General features: G+C 41.0%; 1 protein-coding gene across 1 annotated transcript in view; it reads left to right on the forward strand.

The window, feature by feature from the left end:
- LOC309547281 (cilia- and flagella-associated protein 337-like) overlaps positions 1-19,190 on the forward strand; it is a gene marked incomplete at its 5' end in the record, with an annotated part of 246,937 nt that overhangs the window by 85,115 nt on the left and 142,632 nt on the right. Inside the window, 5 exons of the mRNA XM_082247111.1 lie at positions 4,053-4,283; positions 9,953-10,035; positions 11,701-11,793; positions 16,426-16,471; positions 16,563-16,609. Of these exons, the coding sequence (XP_082103237.1) occupies positions 4,053-4,283; positions 9,953-10,035; positions 11,701-11,793; positions 16,426-16,471; positions 16,563-16,609 (500 nt within the window). The remainder of the gene's footprint in view (positions 1-4,052; positions 4,284-9,952; positions 10,036-11,700; positions 11,794-16,425; positions 16,472-16,562; positions 16,610-19,190) is intronic.

Raw genomic sequence — 19,190 nt, forward strand, 5'->3', positions numbered from 1 at the left:
CAGCCAAAATGTTCACATTGATCCAAATTAAACAGAAAGCACATCATTATGTGTGACTGCAGATCGCAGTACGAGGCCGCCACTGGAAAATGCTTTCTTTTTAGCAAGATATAATATCTTATTAAAGTAAAATGCCAGCTTTTTGTCCACCCTGCAATAGGAAGGGGTGCTTTTGTCAAAAGGGGGGGGGTGGGATCTGGTGCTGCTGGGGGATGACTACTGTTGCTAGTGGGGGTTCTATTGTTGCTGGATTGGTCTTATGTTGCTGGGGGGGGGGTCAGTTGTTGCTGGTTGGGATCTACAGTTGAGAGAAGGGAGGAGTCTATCACTGCTGCCTGCTAGAGGGACTAATGATGCTGGCTACTGGAAGAGTTATTGTTGCTGGTGGGGGTCTATTATTGCTGGGGGGGTGTGGTATTTCGCTGCAGAGGGTATTTTGTTTTTTTGGGGGTCTATTGTTGCTGGGCGGGTCTGTTTTTTCTAGTCCGAATCTATTTTTGTGGGGGGGTGTCTATTGTTCCTGAGAAGGTCCATTGTTGCAGATTGGTCTATTGTTGTGGAAGGATCTACTGTTGCTGGGGTCTATTGTTGTCGGGAAGGGTTTTTTGTTGCTGGGAGAAATCTACCGTGTTTCCCCAAAAGTAAGCCCTACCCCGAAAATAAGCCCTATCTCGATTATCGGGTGGGCTGCAATGTAAGCCCTACCCCGAAAATAAGCCCTAGTTTAGTGTATGAAAAATCCTAGGATGCACTTTATTAGCGTTTTAAATAATGTCCAGTGTGTTTTTGTAATATAATACTGTGAAATACCTTCCTTACATGACTGCTCTGCTCTCAGCTGATTCCCTGCTGTCTTTCTCCTCTCATACCGTAGCTGTCAGAGGGGGATCTCAGCCCCTCCCCTCTGCGTCGAGTGTTCGATTAGAATTGTCGGAAATACCTTTGGTACATTGGCGCTTTCGTAACCTACAGCTGTTGGCCAGGGAAAAGAGGACAGCAGAGCGGCAGATCAGCTAAACCTATTCTAATCTAATCTACCACGGAACACCGATATTTCATGAAGGTATTTCACACAATTGTATTACAAAAACACTCACTGGACAGTATATAAAAAACTAATAAAGTGCATCCTAGGATTTTATATACACTAAACTAGGTTTACACGGGATTTCTGGCAGGCAGGGAGGGCAGAGAGGGACAGAACATTATAAGACCTACCCCGAAAATAAGCCCTAGTGTGTCTTTTGGTGCCAAAATGAATATAAGACCCGGGCTTATTTTCGGGGAAACACGGTATTGTTGGGCGTGCCAAGGGTACTCAGAGATGGGTAGAAGATGGAGACTAGGGTTAACCCGGAAGGGGGAGTACCTGCATCTATACCCTGGGAAAAAAAGCCCTGTTTATACATGTATTTACTTCGGATACTATATAACAATTTAACCTTTCAATATATGTATAGCTTGTCAAATCCAGCAACATGCAAAAAATGGACTATGATGTGTAAATCTGATGATGTATTGCCATGTACTTTAATTCCTGTATATGGGGGGGCCCTCCAAACCTGAAGTTATCCCGGTCTAAATCAAGCCCTGCAAATGGCCAGAATTCCTAGTTTGCAAAACTGACTACGAATGAAAACCAGGTCTGTCATTACTAGTTTGTGTCAGTCTAAGGGTCAGTATAGTGTTACAAGTAAGATGTGGGGGTTCACTTTACTTTTCCTCACCATGAACCACCCAAGGCTCCCTTCACACGTGGCAAATTCTGTTCCGATTAGCAGGAGATTGGTTCACAGATCCTCTGCTGATCGGCGCAGAGCATGATCTGCTCTATGGTCATCTGGGAATAAACGGACCCCCTTGTCCATGTACTCCTGGGAACCCTTCCATCTGCTCTACCTAAATGGATCCCCTTCCCATTTTTTTTTTTTTTTTTGACCTGATCAGATCTGGAGGTAGGCGGGTTTAATGTCTGTTTATACCCATCTGTCCATAGGAAAAAACGGGCCTTCAGATCAGGTCCACCTGAAAAACTGGAACGGCCATGTGATTTCTTAGTGCTGTCATCCAACTTACTGACTGACTAGCTACATTTCCAGGCTTATGGATTAAAAGTAGATGAGGAAAAATGATGACAATAATAACACGTCTTCTCCTTGTTTCATTAATATTATTATTATTTAAATGATCATTTACCATATTTACATGTATATCACCCTCTTAGGCTACAGCTACATAGCTGCACAGGGACTGCCGCTGGTAAGAATCCGTAAACGATGGCTTTACACACTTCTGTGCAAACTGTCAGATTTCTTCTCTGTACAAATCAATGGCCGATGCTGCCATTGTTATGTAACTGCTTATCTGAGGGGTTACATGTGAACAGAGTATCTAAATCTGACCGACCCTGAACAGACAGTGTGCATCCTGGGTCGGCATCTCTGCAGAGTTCTGGCCATAGCTAATCAGTCAGTTTGTATGCAGCCAAAGCACAGAATGTTTCTGCATCCATAGGCGGCATTTAGCCCCCTGAACACAGGAAACTGTCAGCAGCCCTGTGGATGTAGCCTTATTCTGCAGTGCTTTATTAAGTACATCATCTCAAACAACACAGTTATCTATGTTGTATAGATTTGAGTCTGTTTCCCCTATTATAGATACCTATATAGATACAGTGCCTTGAAAAATTATTCATATTCCTTGAAATTTTCAAAAATTTTTCATGTTACAACCAAAAATGTAAATGTATCTTATTGGGATTTTATGTGATAGACCAACACAAAGTGGCACATAATTGTGAAGTGGAAGGAAAATGATAAATGGTTTTCAAGATTTTTTACAAATAAATATCTAAAAAGTGTGGCGTGCATTTGTATTCAGCCCCCTTTACTTTGATATCCCTAACTAAAATCAGAAGTCAAAACATGTGTGTAATTTATTCTCAGTATAAATAAAGCTGTTCTGTGAAGCCCTTGGTGGTTTGTTAGAGAACCTTAATGAACAAACAGCATCATGAAGGCGAAGAAACACACCGGACAGGTCAGGGATAAAGTTGTGGAGAAGTTTAAAGCCGGGTTAGGTTATTAAAAAAAAAATAGCCCAGGTTTTGAACATCTCATGCAGCACTCTTCAATCCATCATCCGAAAATGGAAAGAGTACGGCACAACTGGAAACCTACCAAGACATTGCCGTCCACCTAAACTGACAGGCCGGGCAAGGCTTTAATCAGAGAAGCAGCCAAGATGGTAACCAGATGACCAGCCAAGCCCATGGTAACTCTGGAGGAGCTGCGGAGATCCACAGCTATGGTGGGAAAATCTGTCCACAGAACAACTATTAGTCGTGCACTCCACAAATCTGGCCTTTATGGAAGAATGGCAAGAAGAAAGCCATTTTTGAAAGAAAGCCAAAAGAATTCCTGTTTGCAAGTTGCAAGAAGCCATGTGGGGGACACAGTATACATGTGGAAGAAGGTGATCTTGTCAGATGAGATCAAAATTGAACTTTTTGAACTGAAAGCAAAACGCTATGCGTGGCGGAAAACTAACACTGCATATCACCCTGAACACACCACCCCCACCGTTAAACATGGTGGTTGCAGCATCATGTTGTGGGGATACTTTTCTTTAGCAGGGACAGGGAAGCTGGTCAGAGTTGATGGGAAGATGGATGAAGCCTAATACAGGGCAATCTTAGGAGAAAACCTGCAGAGTCTGCAAAAGACGTGAGACTGGGGAGGAGGTTCACCTTCCAGCAGGACAACAACCCTAAACATACAGTCAGAGCTACAATGGAATGGTTTTAGATTTCCTTCCACTTCACAACTATGTGCCACTTTGTGTTGGTCTATAACATAAAAGCCAAATAAAATACATTTACAATTTTGGTTGTAACATGACAAAATGTGGAAAATGTCAAGGGGTATAAATACTTTTTCAAGGCACTGTATAGTTAACATGTAAACTCTATACATATATGGTAGCTGCAAGTTCTGATCCCAGGATATCAGTGCTGCAAGGAAATTCTGCTAACCACCAAAACTGCATTTCAGGAACAGTTCTGCACTTACCTGCAACTGGATTACTCAGAGTTGGAAGAGTCTTATCTGAGACGCAGAAAGATCTGTTTTAATTTGCCAGCAACCATACAAGAAACATTCCATGGCGATCCAATCCTGCGCGTTTTCTCTATGCAAGACAAGACCTTGATAATGGTTAGAGAAGACGGTCATATCTCCTTCTGGTCTACACAGCTCAAGTTGAAACGTGACAAGTTTATTTTTGTAAGTTCTATCACTTGGCTTTATTTTGGTAAATATTGTGAAACATGTTGGAATGTCTAAAATCAGAGCACAAATATGTTTTATACCCCATATAATAAAATATACACAAACCCTTATTATAAAACTGTCTTAATCAACCTAAACAATATACTTATTCTCCAAAATAATCCATACACATTCACTACTTAAAGCGGTAGTAAACAGCCAGTCTCGCACATGCACGCAGGAGTCATGGCGACGGCACAACGCTCTGAAGGAACAGCATGGGTATGCTGTTCCTTCAGAACGCATGCGCTGGTGATGCCACCGGTTGCCAAAAGAGCGCATATATCTCCTAAAGGTTCACCTTTAGGAGATATTAATTTCACCAACAGGTAAGTTTTATTATAAGGATACCTGCAGGTAAAAATTACAAAGCGGACTTAACTGCTTGACCCTCCTAGAAGGTTTACCCCCCTTTATGAACAGGACATTTTTTGCGACAAAGCACTGCTTTACTTAAACTGACAATCATGTGGTTGTGCTATTGGCGGTATTTGATAATCTCTGCATTTTTTTAATTTTTGCACTATATACTATATACAAAAAAAAGACCAACAATTAAAAAAAATATATATGTATATATATATATATATATATATATATATATACAATAGAGGTGCATATATAATAGTATCACAAACAAGATATACTACAACGCACTAGCAGCGCTAAGAACATAAAAAAGTATAAATGCAGTCCACTGGGATAAAGTCCATGTGCTCATATGATCATGCAATGTGCCCAGGATATTCTCTCCTGACAATCCAAGGTCGTGAGTATGTTGGTGAATACACCAGACCCTCCACCGCACCAGTGTGCTCCCCCAAATCAGAAACACTCACCAGAAATCTGGTCAACCAGCGCCTGTAACATCAGCCTATCACAGGCTTAGAAACGATCTCCTCCGGAATTAACCAGGAGCGCCGGCACTTGAACCGTCTCAATCGGATCAATTCTTGTGGTATACCCACAGGAGGTTCCAATCAAACAGGGGTGGTACCTTGTATAATGGAAACGGCTCCTTCCAGCAACACTAAAGTAAGTAATGAGACCACTTCCACACCAGGAACTGAGATCACATGACTGAAGCTACAGCCACTTCCTATGCTCACGGATTACTTACTTTAGTGTTGCTGGAAGGAGCCGTTTCCATTATACAAGGTACCACCCCTGTTTGATTGGAACCTCCTGTGGGTATACCACAAGAATTGATCCGATTGAGACGGTTCAAGTGCCGGCGCTCCTGGTTAATTCCGGAGGAGATCGTTTCTAAGCCTGTGATAGGCTAATGTTACAGGCGCTTGTTGACCAGATTTCTGGTGAGTGTTTCTGATTTGGGGGAGCACACTGGTGCGGTGGAGGGTCTGGTGTATTCACCAACATACTCACGACCTTGGATTGTCAGGAGAGAATATCCTGGGCACATTGCATGATCATATGAGCACATGGACTTTATCCAAGTGGACTGCATTTATACTTTTTTATGTTCTTAGCGCTGCTAGTGCGTTGTAGTATATCTTGTTTGTGATACTATTATATATGCACCTCTATTGTATGTCATTTTATTTATAGCAGCAGCTTTGTTAGATATATTGTTTGTATCAAGCATTCATATATCTTTTATATAATAGATTTTAAGGTACTTGTATTTTAGCGCCGGTTGAGCAGGTGTCTATAGTCCCTCGTTGTGCCCCGCCTTTGCTCCTTTTTTGGATATATACAGTGGGTACGGAAAGTATTCAGACCCCCTTCAATTTTTCACTCTTTGTTATATTGCATCCATTTGCTAAAATCATTTAAGTTCATTCTTCTTCCTCATGAATGTACACATAGCACCCCATACTGACAGAAAAACACAGAATTGTTGACATTGTTGCAGATTTATTAAAAAAGAAAAACTGAAATATCACATGGTCCTAAGTATTCAGACCCTTTGCTCAGTATTTAGTAGAAGCCCATATTTGATCTAATACAGCCAGGAGTCTTTTTGGGAAAGATGCAACAAGTCTTTCACACCTGGATTTGGGGATCCTCTGCCATTCCTCCTTGGAGATCCTCTCCAGTTCTGTCAGGTTGGATGGTAAACGTTGGTGGACAGCCATTTTTAGGTCTCTCCAGAGATGCTCAATTGGGTTTAAGTCAGGGCTCTGGCTGGGCCATTCAAGAACAGTCACGGAGTTGTTGTGAAGCCACTCCTTCGTTATTTTAGCTGTGTGCTTAGGGTCATTGTCTTGTTGGAAGGTAAACCTTCGGCCCAGTCTGAGGTCCAGAGCACTCTGGAGAAGGTTTTTGTCCAGGATATCCCTGTACTTGGCCGCATTCATCTTTCCCTCGATTGCAACCAGTCGTCCTGTTCCTGCAGCTGAAAAACACCCCCACAGCATGATGCTGCCACCAGCATGCTTCACTGTTGGGACTGTATTGGACAGGTGATGAGCAGTGCCTGGTTTTCTCCACACATACCGCTTAGAATTAAGGCCAAAAAGTTCTATTTTGGTCTCCTCAGACCAGAGAATCTTATTTCTCACCATCTTGGAGTCCTTCAGGTGTTTTTTAGCAAACTCCATGTGGGCTTTCATGTGTCTTACACTGAGGAGAGGCTTCCGTCGGGCCACTCTGCCATAAAGCCCCGACTGGTGGAGGGCTGCAGTGATGGTTGACTTTCTACAACTTTCTCCCATCTCCTGACTGCATCTCTGGAGCTCAGCCACAGTGATCTTTGGGTTCTTCTTTACCTCTCTCACCAAGGCTCTTCTCCCCCGATAGCTCAGTTTGGCCGGACGGCCAGCTCTAGGAAGGGTTCTGGTCGTCCCAAACGTCTTCCATTTGAGGATTATGGAGGCCACTGTGCTCTTAGGAACCTTAAGTGCAGCAGAAATCTTTTTGTAACCTTGGCCAGATCTGTGCTTTGCCACAATTCTGTCTCTGAGCTCTTCAGGCAGTTCCTTTGACCTCATGATTCTCATTTGCTCTGACATGCATTGTGATCTGGAAGGTCTTATATAGACAGGTGTGTGGCTTTCCTAATCAAGTCCAATCAGTATAATCAAACACAGCTGGACTCAAATGAAGGTGTAGAACCATCTCAAGGATGATCAGAAGAAATGGAAAGCACCTGAGTTAAATATATGAGTGTCACAGCAAAGGGTCTGAATACTTAGGACCATGTGATATTTCAGTTTTTCTTTTTTAATAAATCTGCAACAATGTCAACAATTCTGTGTTTTTCTGTCAGTATGGGGTGCTATGTGTACATTCATGAGGAAGAAGAATGAACTTAAATGATTTTAGCAAATGGCTGCAATATAACAAAGAGTGAAAAATTTAAGGGGGTCTGAATACTTTCCGTACCCACTGTATATATATATATATATTTTTTTTTTACTTTCTTCTATAACACATATACAATAAAAAAAAATCCCAATAAGCGTATATTAATTGGTTTGCCCAAAATGTATGGTGTCTAAAAACTATGGGATCTCTTTATTTATTCATTTATTTATTTATTACTAGTAATGGCGGCAATCAGTGACTTACAGTGGGACTGCCGTATTGCGGCAGACATTCTGACACTTTTTGGGGACCAGTGACACAAATACAGCACTAAAAAGAAAAAAAAATAAATACTGTCACTGTACTAATAACACTGGCTGGGAACGGGGTTAACATCAGAGGCGATCAAAGAGTTAACTGTGTGCCCAGCCAGTGTTTATGTGTACTTTGGGAGGTGCTTTTACTAGGGGAAGAGATGGAATTTATTTCCTGCTTTGCAGGGACACAAATTCTATCCCTTCCCTCCTGTCAGAACGGCAGTCTGCCTTGTTTACAAAGGTAGATCACCATTCTGTCTCTTTGCTTGATGATCGGTGGCTGCCGGTTTACACTCAGCAGGAGCGAGCCGCTGGCGGCGCACATGCGCGCCCCTGTACCTGGAAGAGTAGGATCATGTAAATTTATGTGATCTGGCACAGAGGTGCCCCCCTGTATCAATAAAACTGCTATAGGGTGGCCCTTAAGTGGTTAACTACCACTTCAATCGCCCTGTAATAAGTTTTTAATTAAACTCTTTCTTACTGTGTTTTTCTGCATTCTTATAATATCCTAAATGAGTTCCTTTTTTTTTTTTTTGGAATGAGCAGTGAATGTTCGTTGCGGTCAGGTGCACTGCTCTATGCACACTAGAAATCCCATAGTCCATAGTCCCTTGTACATCTCAGGAGCAAGCAGGAGAGAGTGGCTACATTCCTACATACATTGGGACTGTGGAGAATGGACGTAGCCACCCTCAATAAGAAGTCAGATAAAAAACAAAGGAATTTGGAAATTTAAGGATGCTGGCAGCACTTTTTTTAGGTTAAGGATGCATACTTGAAAGGATTTTTATATATATTTTTTTTAACCACAGTTTAGTGATATTTTAAACATAAAGCTATACTGTAAGACTTCTTGATATTTTAGACGTTCTCTGCCTGGCTAACATGTAATTGCCTTGAATTATTACCTATACAGAATGCTGCAATGAGTATGTATCATTGGAAGAATTACGTGTTAAATACTGCTTTATACGTAACAAACTGTTGCTCATTAAAGCTAAAGTTTAGTTGCATTTTCATTTTTTTTTTTACAGCACCAGAACATCACTTACCTGTAATGAAGTAGTGAGTGTCATGTCCAGATGGCTGCTGCATAGTGAAGAAATCTTTGCACTGTACCATTCACCCTCCCCTTCTGCCCGCCTCCTCTATTCATAAAACCCATATTATTCTACCCAGAATGCAGAGTGATCTGTAAATAGAGGAGAAGCAGTTAAATGACAGGATCTACCTCCTCCAATCACAGAACACTTTGCTTTTTGGGAAAGAATACTACGAGTTCTATGAATAGAGGAAGTGGATGGAAGGGGCAGGTGAGTGGCACAACTTGTGCACACAGGCTGATGATGTTACCCCAGTATTGGTATACCATGTCAAGCTTGTTGGAAAATTAGCATTTTTATGAGGTTCTGGGTCCCTCACGGCTTATCCTTAGTTTCAGTAAGGTACTGAATTTGGTATTAAAGCATTAAAGTATTTTTTCATTGGGCAGCAGTGACAGGCACATTGATAGAGTTATTAAAGCAGAACTTTACCCTAAAAAAGAAGTTCCGCTTTAACACCTCCTTTCCCACTTTTGGAGTTTTTTTTTGTGGGGAGTGGGTACCTAGTTTTATCAGGTATTTGCTCCCACTTCCACTCCAACCACCTAGCAGAAGTTCTCTCTAACCCCACCCCCCCCCCCACCTTCGCCCACTTCCCTGTTGACAACTTTCTGGGACTGGCCACAGGTCCCAGGAGGCTGCGGGACCATTCATACAGCGAAGCATGGCTTGCGTATGTGCAGTGGTAAGCCAGTTGTGAAGCTGCAAGGAGTCACAGCTGGATTCCCTTAGTGAACATGCTGGCGCCAGGGACCCAAAGACCCGCGAAGAACCAGCCCAGGTGAAAACAGCACCCTGGACAGGTAAGTGTTCAGTATTTTTCTCTGCTGACATATGCATTTTTTTTTTATGAATGAAGATACTCTTTAACACAAAAATTCAATTTTCCTTTTAAAACAGTATTGTCACACAGCTCCATCTTATATTCCAGGAGAAAAGTGTGAAAAAGTTGGCTAAGTGGGTGACAGACTTCACAATCATGGTGCAATATAATAAATTAGTCCTGGCAACAGGGTACGTAATAATCTGTGTTTATGTTGTATGTTAAAACTGAACTCCAGGTAGATTTAAAAACACCATTTATTGCAGATATTTAATTTTACATCAAATTCGCTTGTGGGTGGGGCATAACATGCCTAATTTGGGAGTCCAGATGTAGTGAACGCTAATGCCTGAACATCATGATGAGGCCGTCAGTCACACTGGTACAGCATTAAAGTAGTACCCCATTTTAGAAGTGACTCTACTCTATATGTTTGCTTAACTCTTTTGACTCCAAAACAGCACAGTGTCCTTCCTATGCTCCAAATCTCCACAACGATTCTCCCTTCATTGATGCAGCATTTCTGGGTTGGTTGCAGCCAGCCTCACCAGCCCACAATCCAGTCACCTCACTTCCAGTGACTTTGGGCTGCAATATTCTTGGACACCAAGAAGCTGTTTTTACTTGACATTAAATCTTCTGTTAAGACCCAAGCCCTCAGTCCTTGATCCCACTGAGACATAAAGACCGGATCCCTAGAGTGCCCTGTGCTGCAATATCAGACCCAGTATGTGGGGTACTAATCTAAAGGGAAGGAGCCAAGCTCCCAACCTCCTTCACTACCAGGACACCCTTCACCTGGGCCATGTCACCCCTTTCCTGTCTGGCTGCTTTTGCACCTGATGCTGTTCCAGTTGTCATTAGCAACAGTTCTGCAGCTTCCCCTAGATAGTTTCCCACCTATTATACATGGATACAGCTCCTTTCTCTACTCGTATTCCCTGTTTTAAGCCCTAGTTCTTTGATATGCCTTGCATGCATCCCTTTAGTGCCTTCAGACCAGGCTGATTAACTTAACAATAAAGTTCTTTACTGAATTAGTTAACTATAACAAATTAACAGTTCTTAGAAACATCTTCTATACACATTCCTGAACAAAGTCCTCTAAGTGCCCTTTTAGTGTTCCTGGTGCTCAATTGTGCCCCAAGAGATGCTCATACCTTAACAGGTGAGAAAGTCCAATAGTCCATTTAGCAGTGAATTCCATACCCCTGGGAATGCGAACTGGGCTCCCGCAAAGGGTGGTAAAAGTTGAAACGTTGCATCTTCAGCAGCACTCTCCTTCTCTTCCCATGCAGAGAGCAACCAAAAACCCATTTTTTCATAGATTGAGTTTCCCTTTTTAAAAGCTTTGTCCACAAGAGGGCAGTACTTTTTAGAATAACCTGGGAAACCTGAAAGACAGAGTTAACTCTGGCCTACCAAACAGCACCAGTCCTGCTGTGCACAATGGACAGCATTAACTAAGCAGTGCAACTTACCCTGTGAAAAACACTCTTAACCAAGGAAATAATTACTGATAACTTCTCTCGTGCAAGCAAAATGTTTAGTAGAATTTAAAGGGAAAGCATAGTAAATTTACAATGAGTATGTGCTTCCCATATATGGATTTAAAAATGCTTTCTTTTATTACTCCGTATATCAGACTGGGCATTCAGCGCCCCTTCTGAACAGCTGCTGTAGGGATTAATAACCCCTTTTTTATATTTTCATTCCTGTTTGTTGTCAGTGCCCATTTCTTTTTCTAAGCAGTTATTTATTTGTTCACAATTGCCTTCTGAAAACAGACGTGTGCCTATAGATGTAAAACAATGAAAATAATTGTGAACCTTGAAATGTTTTATTTTTGTGTGCAGAGATCGGGAGATCCAGCTGTATGAACTGTCTAACCTGGAGCCATACTGCCAAATCACTGGACTTGAAACTATGCCCTTGAAGTTAGATTACTGGTAAAGAGTATGAATAATGCTGTATTAAGAAAGAAAATAGTTTATCTGCAATGGCCACCTTTTAAAATGTAAACACATTCACATCTCACCTTGTTTCTTGCTCCCACCTGCCCCTTGCTGTTGTGTACAATGAAGATGCAGTGTGGTGATGTAGGATCTCAATGGGTGGGGCTTATTGCTGTAGGGGATGAATGTTCTCTTTCTGGTAGCAGAGAGGAGCAGATATTTTCTGTTACAAAGCTTGGGTTATATTTGAATTAATACTGTGCAGATACTGTATAAGCAAATAATTGCAAAACTGATGATAGATCAGTAGCGACCAGTTGAATTTCCCTACTCAACAAAAGTTGATCATCTACTGTGGAATTGTGGAAAAGACATGCTGGAAAATCAGTGGCTGCTTCAGTTGACCTATGTATTTTGACAGCAGTGGTCGCCATTCTCAGAATACAATGTCCCAGCAGGGAGATTCCTCCATTCACCTTGTTTGTGTGGATGGAGGAATCTGTTTACGTATGTATGTATGGTCAGTTTGAGGCTTGTCTGGGGAGTAAGAGTAATCAGACATTGAAAAAAAAAACTCATGAGCTTTCTTTTGTTTCCCTCCTATAAGTCAATGCCGGAGAATCTTTCGTGTTTTATTTGCATGGTGCCAAAAATGAGGGATTATCATAGCCACATCTCATTTTATGCTTCTTCTTTTACCTACCTATAGTGCTTTAAGTGGGCCGGTATGCACTGGTACTCAGTACCGCCACTTCCAAATATGGCTCTTGAGCATACCGCCACCTCTCCATGCGCCTTAGCGTACCAGTACGCTCATTTTGGACATCTGCTCCCTCAATTGCCCCCCCCACCCAAGAATATTTCCCACTCCAGAGCCAGACCAGTCACCACCAGTGAGTCCCCCTGCTTCGGAGTCCCAGCCCAGGCCAGGGGGGGGGGTGCTCTGTAGGGACCCTGATCTGGGGTGGGCGAAAAAATTTATAGGCTATAACAGAGTACCGGCACCTCTTTTGGGCCACTTAAAGCACTGCCTACCTCTTTGCTGTTTTCTCTTTTTTAGTCTTTTTCCCATTTGCACCTGAGATGCCAATGACGCTCTAGCTCTTTGCTCACATGTGTGCCAGGTCCAAGATTGAGATTGTCATAAGTATTCAAGCTTGTTCACACCAGGTGCATTGGGCTGCACTGGGTAGTCTCAACACAAAGACAAAGCAATCTACCTTGTTTACAATTAAGTTAATGCACACCACTGTGCTGTAATGCTGCGTGGGAAAAAAAAATTACAGCGCGCTGTCGTTTTTTTCTCCGTAGTTTGTTGCGAAACAATCCAACACACAACAACTCCATTGCAGTGAATAAAAAAAATATAATGGTTACAGTATGATGCACTGTGTTCAGCACATCAGCACCACTGCTGGCACTGTGCCCACCAATGGGTGCTTTCTAATGCATCTGCTGTTATGAACCAGCCCCTACTGCTGCCCATAGAGGAGGTTGGAAGAAGTAAAACTTCCAACTAGAATCACATTTGGTATTCACTTAACAACAACTACTGTAAATGGGACTCAGGGCACTAAGGTTTAAACCCAAGGCATGTACCTTGGGTTCCAAGGTCTAGCAATCCCGTTAAGAGATATGCATGGAATTCATTGCAATGCTTTTAAAGTGGAGACATCTTCTAGCATCTAAAATACCTTTGCTAATTCCTTAGTTGATTTTTGTGCTCTTAAGCATTGCATGTATTCCGAGTTCACAGCATACTTTGCTATGTATAGCATGTATTTAAAATACAAGAATCTCCTACGTGCACAGAAAATCAATTACAGGATCAAAGTACCTGCAAGGCATTTTTGAAGTATTGTTGGTCAGCACACATTGGTTGACAAGGCTACTGTTTTTTAAATTGTGCAATTCGTCTTTTGTATATTACCTTGAATTTCAGTTTTGTAACAATCTTGTAAAATGGAACACATTTAGGTGAATGCATAATTATATGTAATTTAGACAACTTCAGCTCATAATCTCTCTTAATATTTCCAGCATTTTTTCTGATACAGTTACCAATTTACATATTGTTTCCATATATTAGTCAGTTTTGAAAAGGCTTTTCGTCTGCCACCTGTCAATGTATGTATGGTATTCACCTGTGTAAACAGAATTAATTGAGATAATTGCGGTAATGGTAATCCCTGCTCTGCATGGTTTTGTTACCAGGAGAACATTATTTTCTAAACACTCATGACTCTATATTCCACTTCAATGTCAATTGTAAAGCCATGACTCAGGGAGGCTGTAAGCTCAGTACACAATAGAGGTTTATTATTCTGATGGAATACATACAGTCCATTTCAAGCTGTATTACTGCAGAGTAACAGCACCCTAACTCGTTCCTTGCTTGCTGTGCTGTGCTGTGCTGTGCGTCCTTAGCATGGGGCTCACCTTGGTTCTTGCAGTTGCCAGGAGGAAAATGCCGCTCAGAGAAACACTGTGAGTCTCGGTCCCACTCATTCCACTGGGCAAATACCCATGCCCAAGAGTATTCATCCTTGCTACTTGAGTATCTCTCAAAAAAAAAAAAAAAAACATATAAAATAACTCAAAGTCCCAGGATAAACCATTTTTAGTAGTATTTTTAGTACCATGTATACTGAGCAAGATAAGATTCTAAGATGAAAGGGATGTTGCACTCATAGCTGCAATCTTAAGGATTAAACAACCTGTTAGCACTTGCAGACAATATGACTGTCTCCACATAGAATAGGTCACTATTGATGCTCCTCGAGGTGATCTGGATGATCCTATACTAACTGTTTATGGATTCCAGCATCCATAGCATCCATGAGGTGAGGAAATAAGCAAAAGAGAAATAAAGTAAATCTGAAGATACTTTCTTCATAGTTTAATGAGCATCGAATAGATATAAAACACTGTTTTGTGGCACAAAAGTGGCCACTTTTTCAGGATGGTGTGTAGGGCACTAAATAAAAAGCAATAAAAACCCAAAGAAAAAAAGAATACTCTGTACTGTACTGAATATGAGTGCAATGAGTTTAAAACACCTCCTTTCATATCATTTGATTAAGGTAAGGACATTTACAAATCCATATACTGTAAGGAATAGAAAACTTATGCAAATAAAAATAATAAAAAAAAGATGCATATATAAAATATATTTAAAAAATATTAATATAGAACATACAGTATATCTGGAAAAGGATATACAGTATATTTCATTCAATGTTGGACTCTTGAAATTGAGAATATGTTATAGATTGAATATAATAATAAAAAAGTATTAGTGTATTGTAGCATAAATATTGTGAAATAAACAGATATATAAATAATAAAATTAGTATATCAATAAAAGGCGGTAAATCGAGAGACCTAAAATTATCCAATGGTTGTTCTGAAAACATGTACATGTGATTAGTAAGTGTTTTATAAAGGTAATGAGCATGAGATAGATACATTGATTGCCAATATCCCTGGTAAAACCAGTAATTTTAAATCAACAAGTAACAAACAGTCCATGCATGAACAAATGTAGTGTGTCAAAGTTTAATGTTTCAAATCTGAAAGAATTAGCATTGATTCTCTATTGCATTGTCTCTCATTGGTACTGAAAAAAAACACATCAGGCTCCCTAAAGAAATAGTTGACTTCACTGGAGAACAATAGCAATAATCAATCAGCCAATGTAGGATAATGGTGGCACCATACAAGTTAAAACAGTTGTTGTAATACAGAAGAAAGTTAAAGAGAGAGACCTGTCTCCTAGCAGTGGATAGGACATACAGTAGGCTTGGCATTTCTGCAAAGAAAGTTATGCAATCAATTTTAGGAGAAGTCCTTAAGCTATCCCCCAAAGGGAAGGTCACTAGAAGGGCTTCCTGGCTACATGGTCCCTATAGACAGACCCAAGATGAAAAATACTGCTTGCTTCTTCCCACAAACTGAAGGCCCTCTGCACTAACCGACCACACCTGTTTATATAGCCCTCCAGGAACACTTTAGACTGGCAGGGGGTGGTTGCCAACCTAAGTTGGAATGCCACTTTATAGGGTTTTATAGAAGTTACTGCCCAACCTGCAAACACTTATCTAGAGATAAGTAGAGATAGTAGATAGTAGATATTTCTTGTGGTAGCTACAATAGAAATGTCCACCACACTATTGTATAACACCTGCAATGAATGTAAACTAAAAAGAAATAATAAAGAAGACTTAAGTTCTGCAAAGGAAAGACCGGTACTATAAGAACCCTAAAAAAGTATTTTCCAGTAATTAAAAAAAAAGGTACTTTTGACATGATTTTCTTTGGAAGTGAATTATGAACTCCACCTAAAAATTATATTAGAGGATAATGCAAGAGCTATTTCTAAAAGAATACTTGGCAGTCCCACTGGGAAAACTTGGCAACATGAAGTCCCACTATTCGCTTCCTCTCCTTGCTACCTCCTTTCTTCCACTTAGTTTTAATGTGACATCCAGAGAAACTGGAGCACCAGGAGCAGAAAGAGGAAGAGGCTAAACATTGGGGATGTTGGAGATAATACACTGTTATATACCATCCTTGGTTCATAAGCTGTTATTATATTACATGTATTTTTTTTTTTTTTTTCTGTAGTGCAACAGACACAGATGAGTGTATGATTTTATACGGCGATGACAAGGTAAAATGATTTGAATTCATTAAATAATGTATTTAGCTGTATTTCACCAAAATTACTATTAAATAACCTTGTGTATTTTTTTTTTTCATAGGGATGTGTAAATATTTTACTTTTTACTTCGGTAGGAGAAACATTAAGGTGAGGTAAAATATATTTTCCTAATAAAAAAGATAGACACCATGAATTATTCTTTATATGTTTTAGAAAACACTTGATGAAAACTATTCTCTTTGCTTAATAGCTTTCAAATCAATCCAAACAGTGATTTCTAAAATTTCTAACATTTATCTGACACTTGATTTTTTTTTTTTTGTATACATTTGTTTGTTATTTTTCTTTGCTGCAGGTTTTTAGCATCTGTAGGGCTGATTTTTGAAGGAAATCATGCTGAAACAAAAATGGAGATATACAGGTGGTGTCCAGTTTATTAGGATAACCTATCTACTAACCATAAATTGGTGCAGCAACAATACTCAGACTAGTTGTGTGACATTCAAATTATGCTCAGTTGGTATTAAGGGGTTTTATGTGTACAAAGAAAACATTCCTTACACCAATGCCAGCCTGATATTTTGGGGTTGATTTGCTAAAACCGGACGGTGCAAAATCTGCTGCAGCTCTCCATAGAAACCAATCAGCTTCCAGGTTTGATTGTCAAAGCTTAATTGAATAAGCTGAAGATAGAAGTTGATTGATTACTATGCACAACTGCACCAGATTTTGCACACTACTGTTTTAGTACATCAACCTCTTTGTCTCATAACAAGATAGATCCATAGGTGGACGTATTGCATCCGCCATATCCTTTATCAAGATTCTATCAAATGTTTGGTCAAACAGAATCTGAATATTACCCAGTATGTGTGAAGATCTAAACACCCACAACTAGTAACGGGCCTTGACTTCCAAGGTGGTTTAAACCCCCACTCGATAATTGATTACACCCACATATAGTACAATAGCATATACGTGTACACACCAATCCATACAGTGTCCACTAGAACACAATAAGTGTTTATGAATGATGCCTCAGCGCCAGTGCTATCAATTTCATTGAATATATGAATCCCTGTGTATATACCAGTTCATGCACTAAAATGCCCAATGTGCAGTTCCTTTGCCAGTGCTAGTGTAGCACCACACTTCAAAAATCTCAAAATAATCAGTGCTGCACCTCTGTTTGAATTGCAAGCTCATCTTTGAAAAAAAGTACCATTAAATTTGCCGTATTCTGTGCTAAACAGTGCAAATATCATTATTTAGACTTTAAACATGTAGCTAGTGCTATTAGCAATGTGTTTAATTTAAACAAAAGTAAAGAAAAAAACATATTTCTCTATTTACACGAATGTCAGGTTAATATAACCCAGCCACCAAAGAGTTCCTCCTTACATCAGAATCTGCAGGATATCCCCTTACAGTGCAAGGGAACTCTGACATAAAGGGGAATGCTGCAGATCATGATCTAAAGGAGAAATCTGATATAAGGGGGGGGGGGGGCTCTGGTGACCAGAGACCACCTTTTATCAGAGTCCACTGCATTCCCCTTTTCATCAGAGTTCACACTTACATTAGGATCTGCAGCATTGCCCTTTACATCAGAGTTCCATTCACATCAGCATCCAGCATCAGAGACCACCTTCCGCAAAGTGAATGCACTAAGGTGGGGGTCCTGATATAAGGGGGAACCTTTATATTAATTCCCCTCTTACATTATTATATTCACTCCCCCTTACATCAGTAAACCCCCCTCAGACTGACCTGACAGCACTGTCACTGACCTCCTATCAGGGGCACCGTGCAGTGCTCAGTCAGTCAGCTCCAGTTCAGTGGCTCTGGTTTTATCCTATAGTCTCCTCCCCACAATCCACATATGTCTTACTTCTGCTGTGACCCCCACCTCAACGGCACTTCCACTCTTGACTCCTCTCCAGACTCCCACTCAGAGACTGCAGACATGATAAAAGACAAGAGATGATCAGAGATTACGAACATAATACAAGAGATAGTTAGAGGCTGCGGACATGGTACCGGAGGTGGATAGGGGCTGCGGACATGATACGGGAGATGGTTAGAGGCTGCGGACATGATACAGGAGGTGGTTAGAGACTGCGGACATGATGCAGGAGGTGGTTAGAGGCTGTGGACATGATACAGGAGGTGGTCAGATGCTTCAGACCTAATACAGGAGGTGGTCAGAGGCTGCGGACATGATACAGGAGGTGGTCAGATGCTTCAGACCTAATACAGGAGGTGGTCAGAGTCTGCGGACATGATACAGGAGGAGGTCAGAGGCTGCGGATATAATACAGGAGGTGGTCAGAGGCTGCAGATATGATACAGGAGGTGGTCAGAGGCTGTGGACATGATACAGGAGGTGGTCAGAGGCTGTGGACATGTTACAGGAGTTGGTCAGAAGCTGCGGACATGGTACAGGAGATGGTTAGAGGCTGCGTACATGGTACAGGAGATGGTTAGAGGATGCGGACATGGTACAAGAAATGGTCAGAGGCTGCGGACATGGTACAGGAGATGGTTAGAGGTTGCGGACATGTACAAGAGATGATTAGAGGATGCTGACATGGTACAAGAGATAGTTTGAGGCTGCGGACAGCTATATTTTTTACAGGTGTCGCTGCTGGTAACAGACATTTATGGTAAGCCCGTAAATTATTGGGCAGTTGGCAACACTTCCCAGTAGTGTCCTCCTCTGCCTCCT

The sequence above is a fragment of the Pelophylax lessonae genome (genome assembly GCF_965119305.1).
Source record: "Pelophylax lessonae genome assembly, chromosome: 2".
Lineage (NCBI taxonomy): Eukaryota > Metazoa > Chordata > Amphibia > Anura > Ranidae > Pelophylax > Pelophylax lessonae.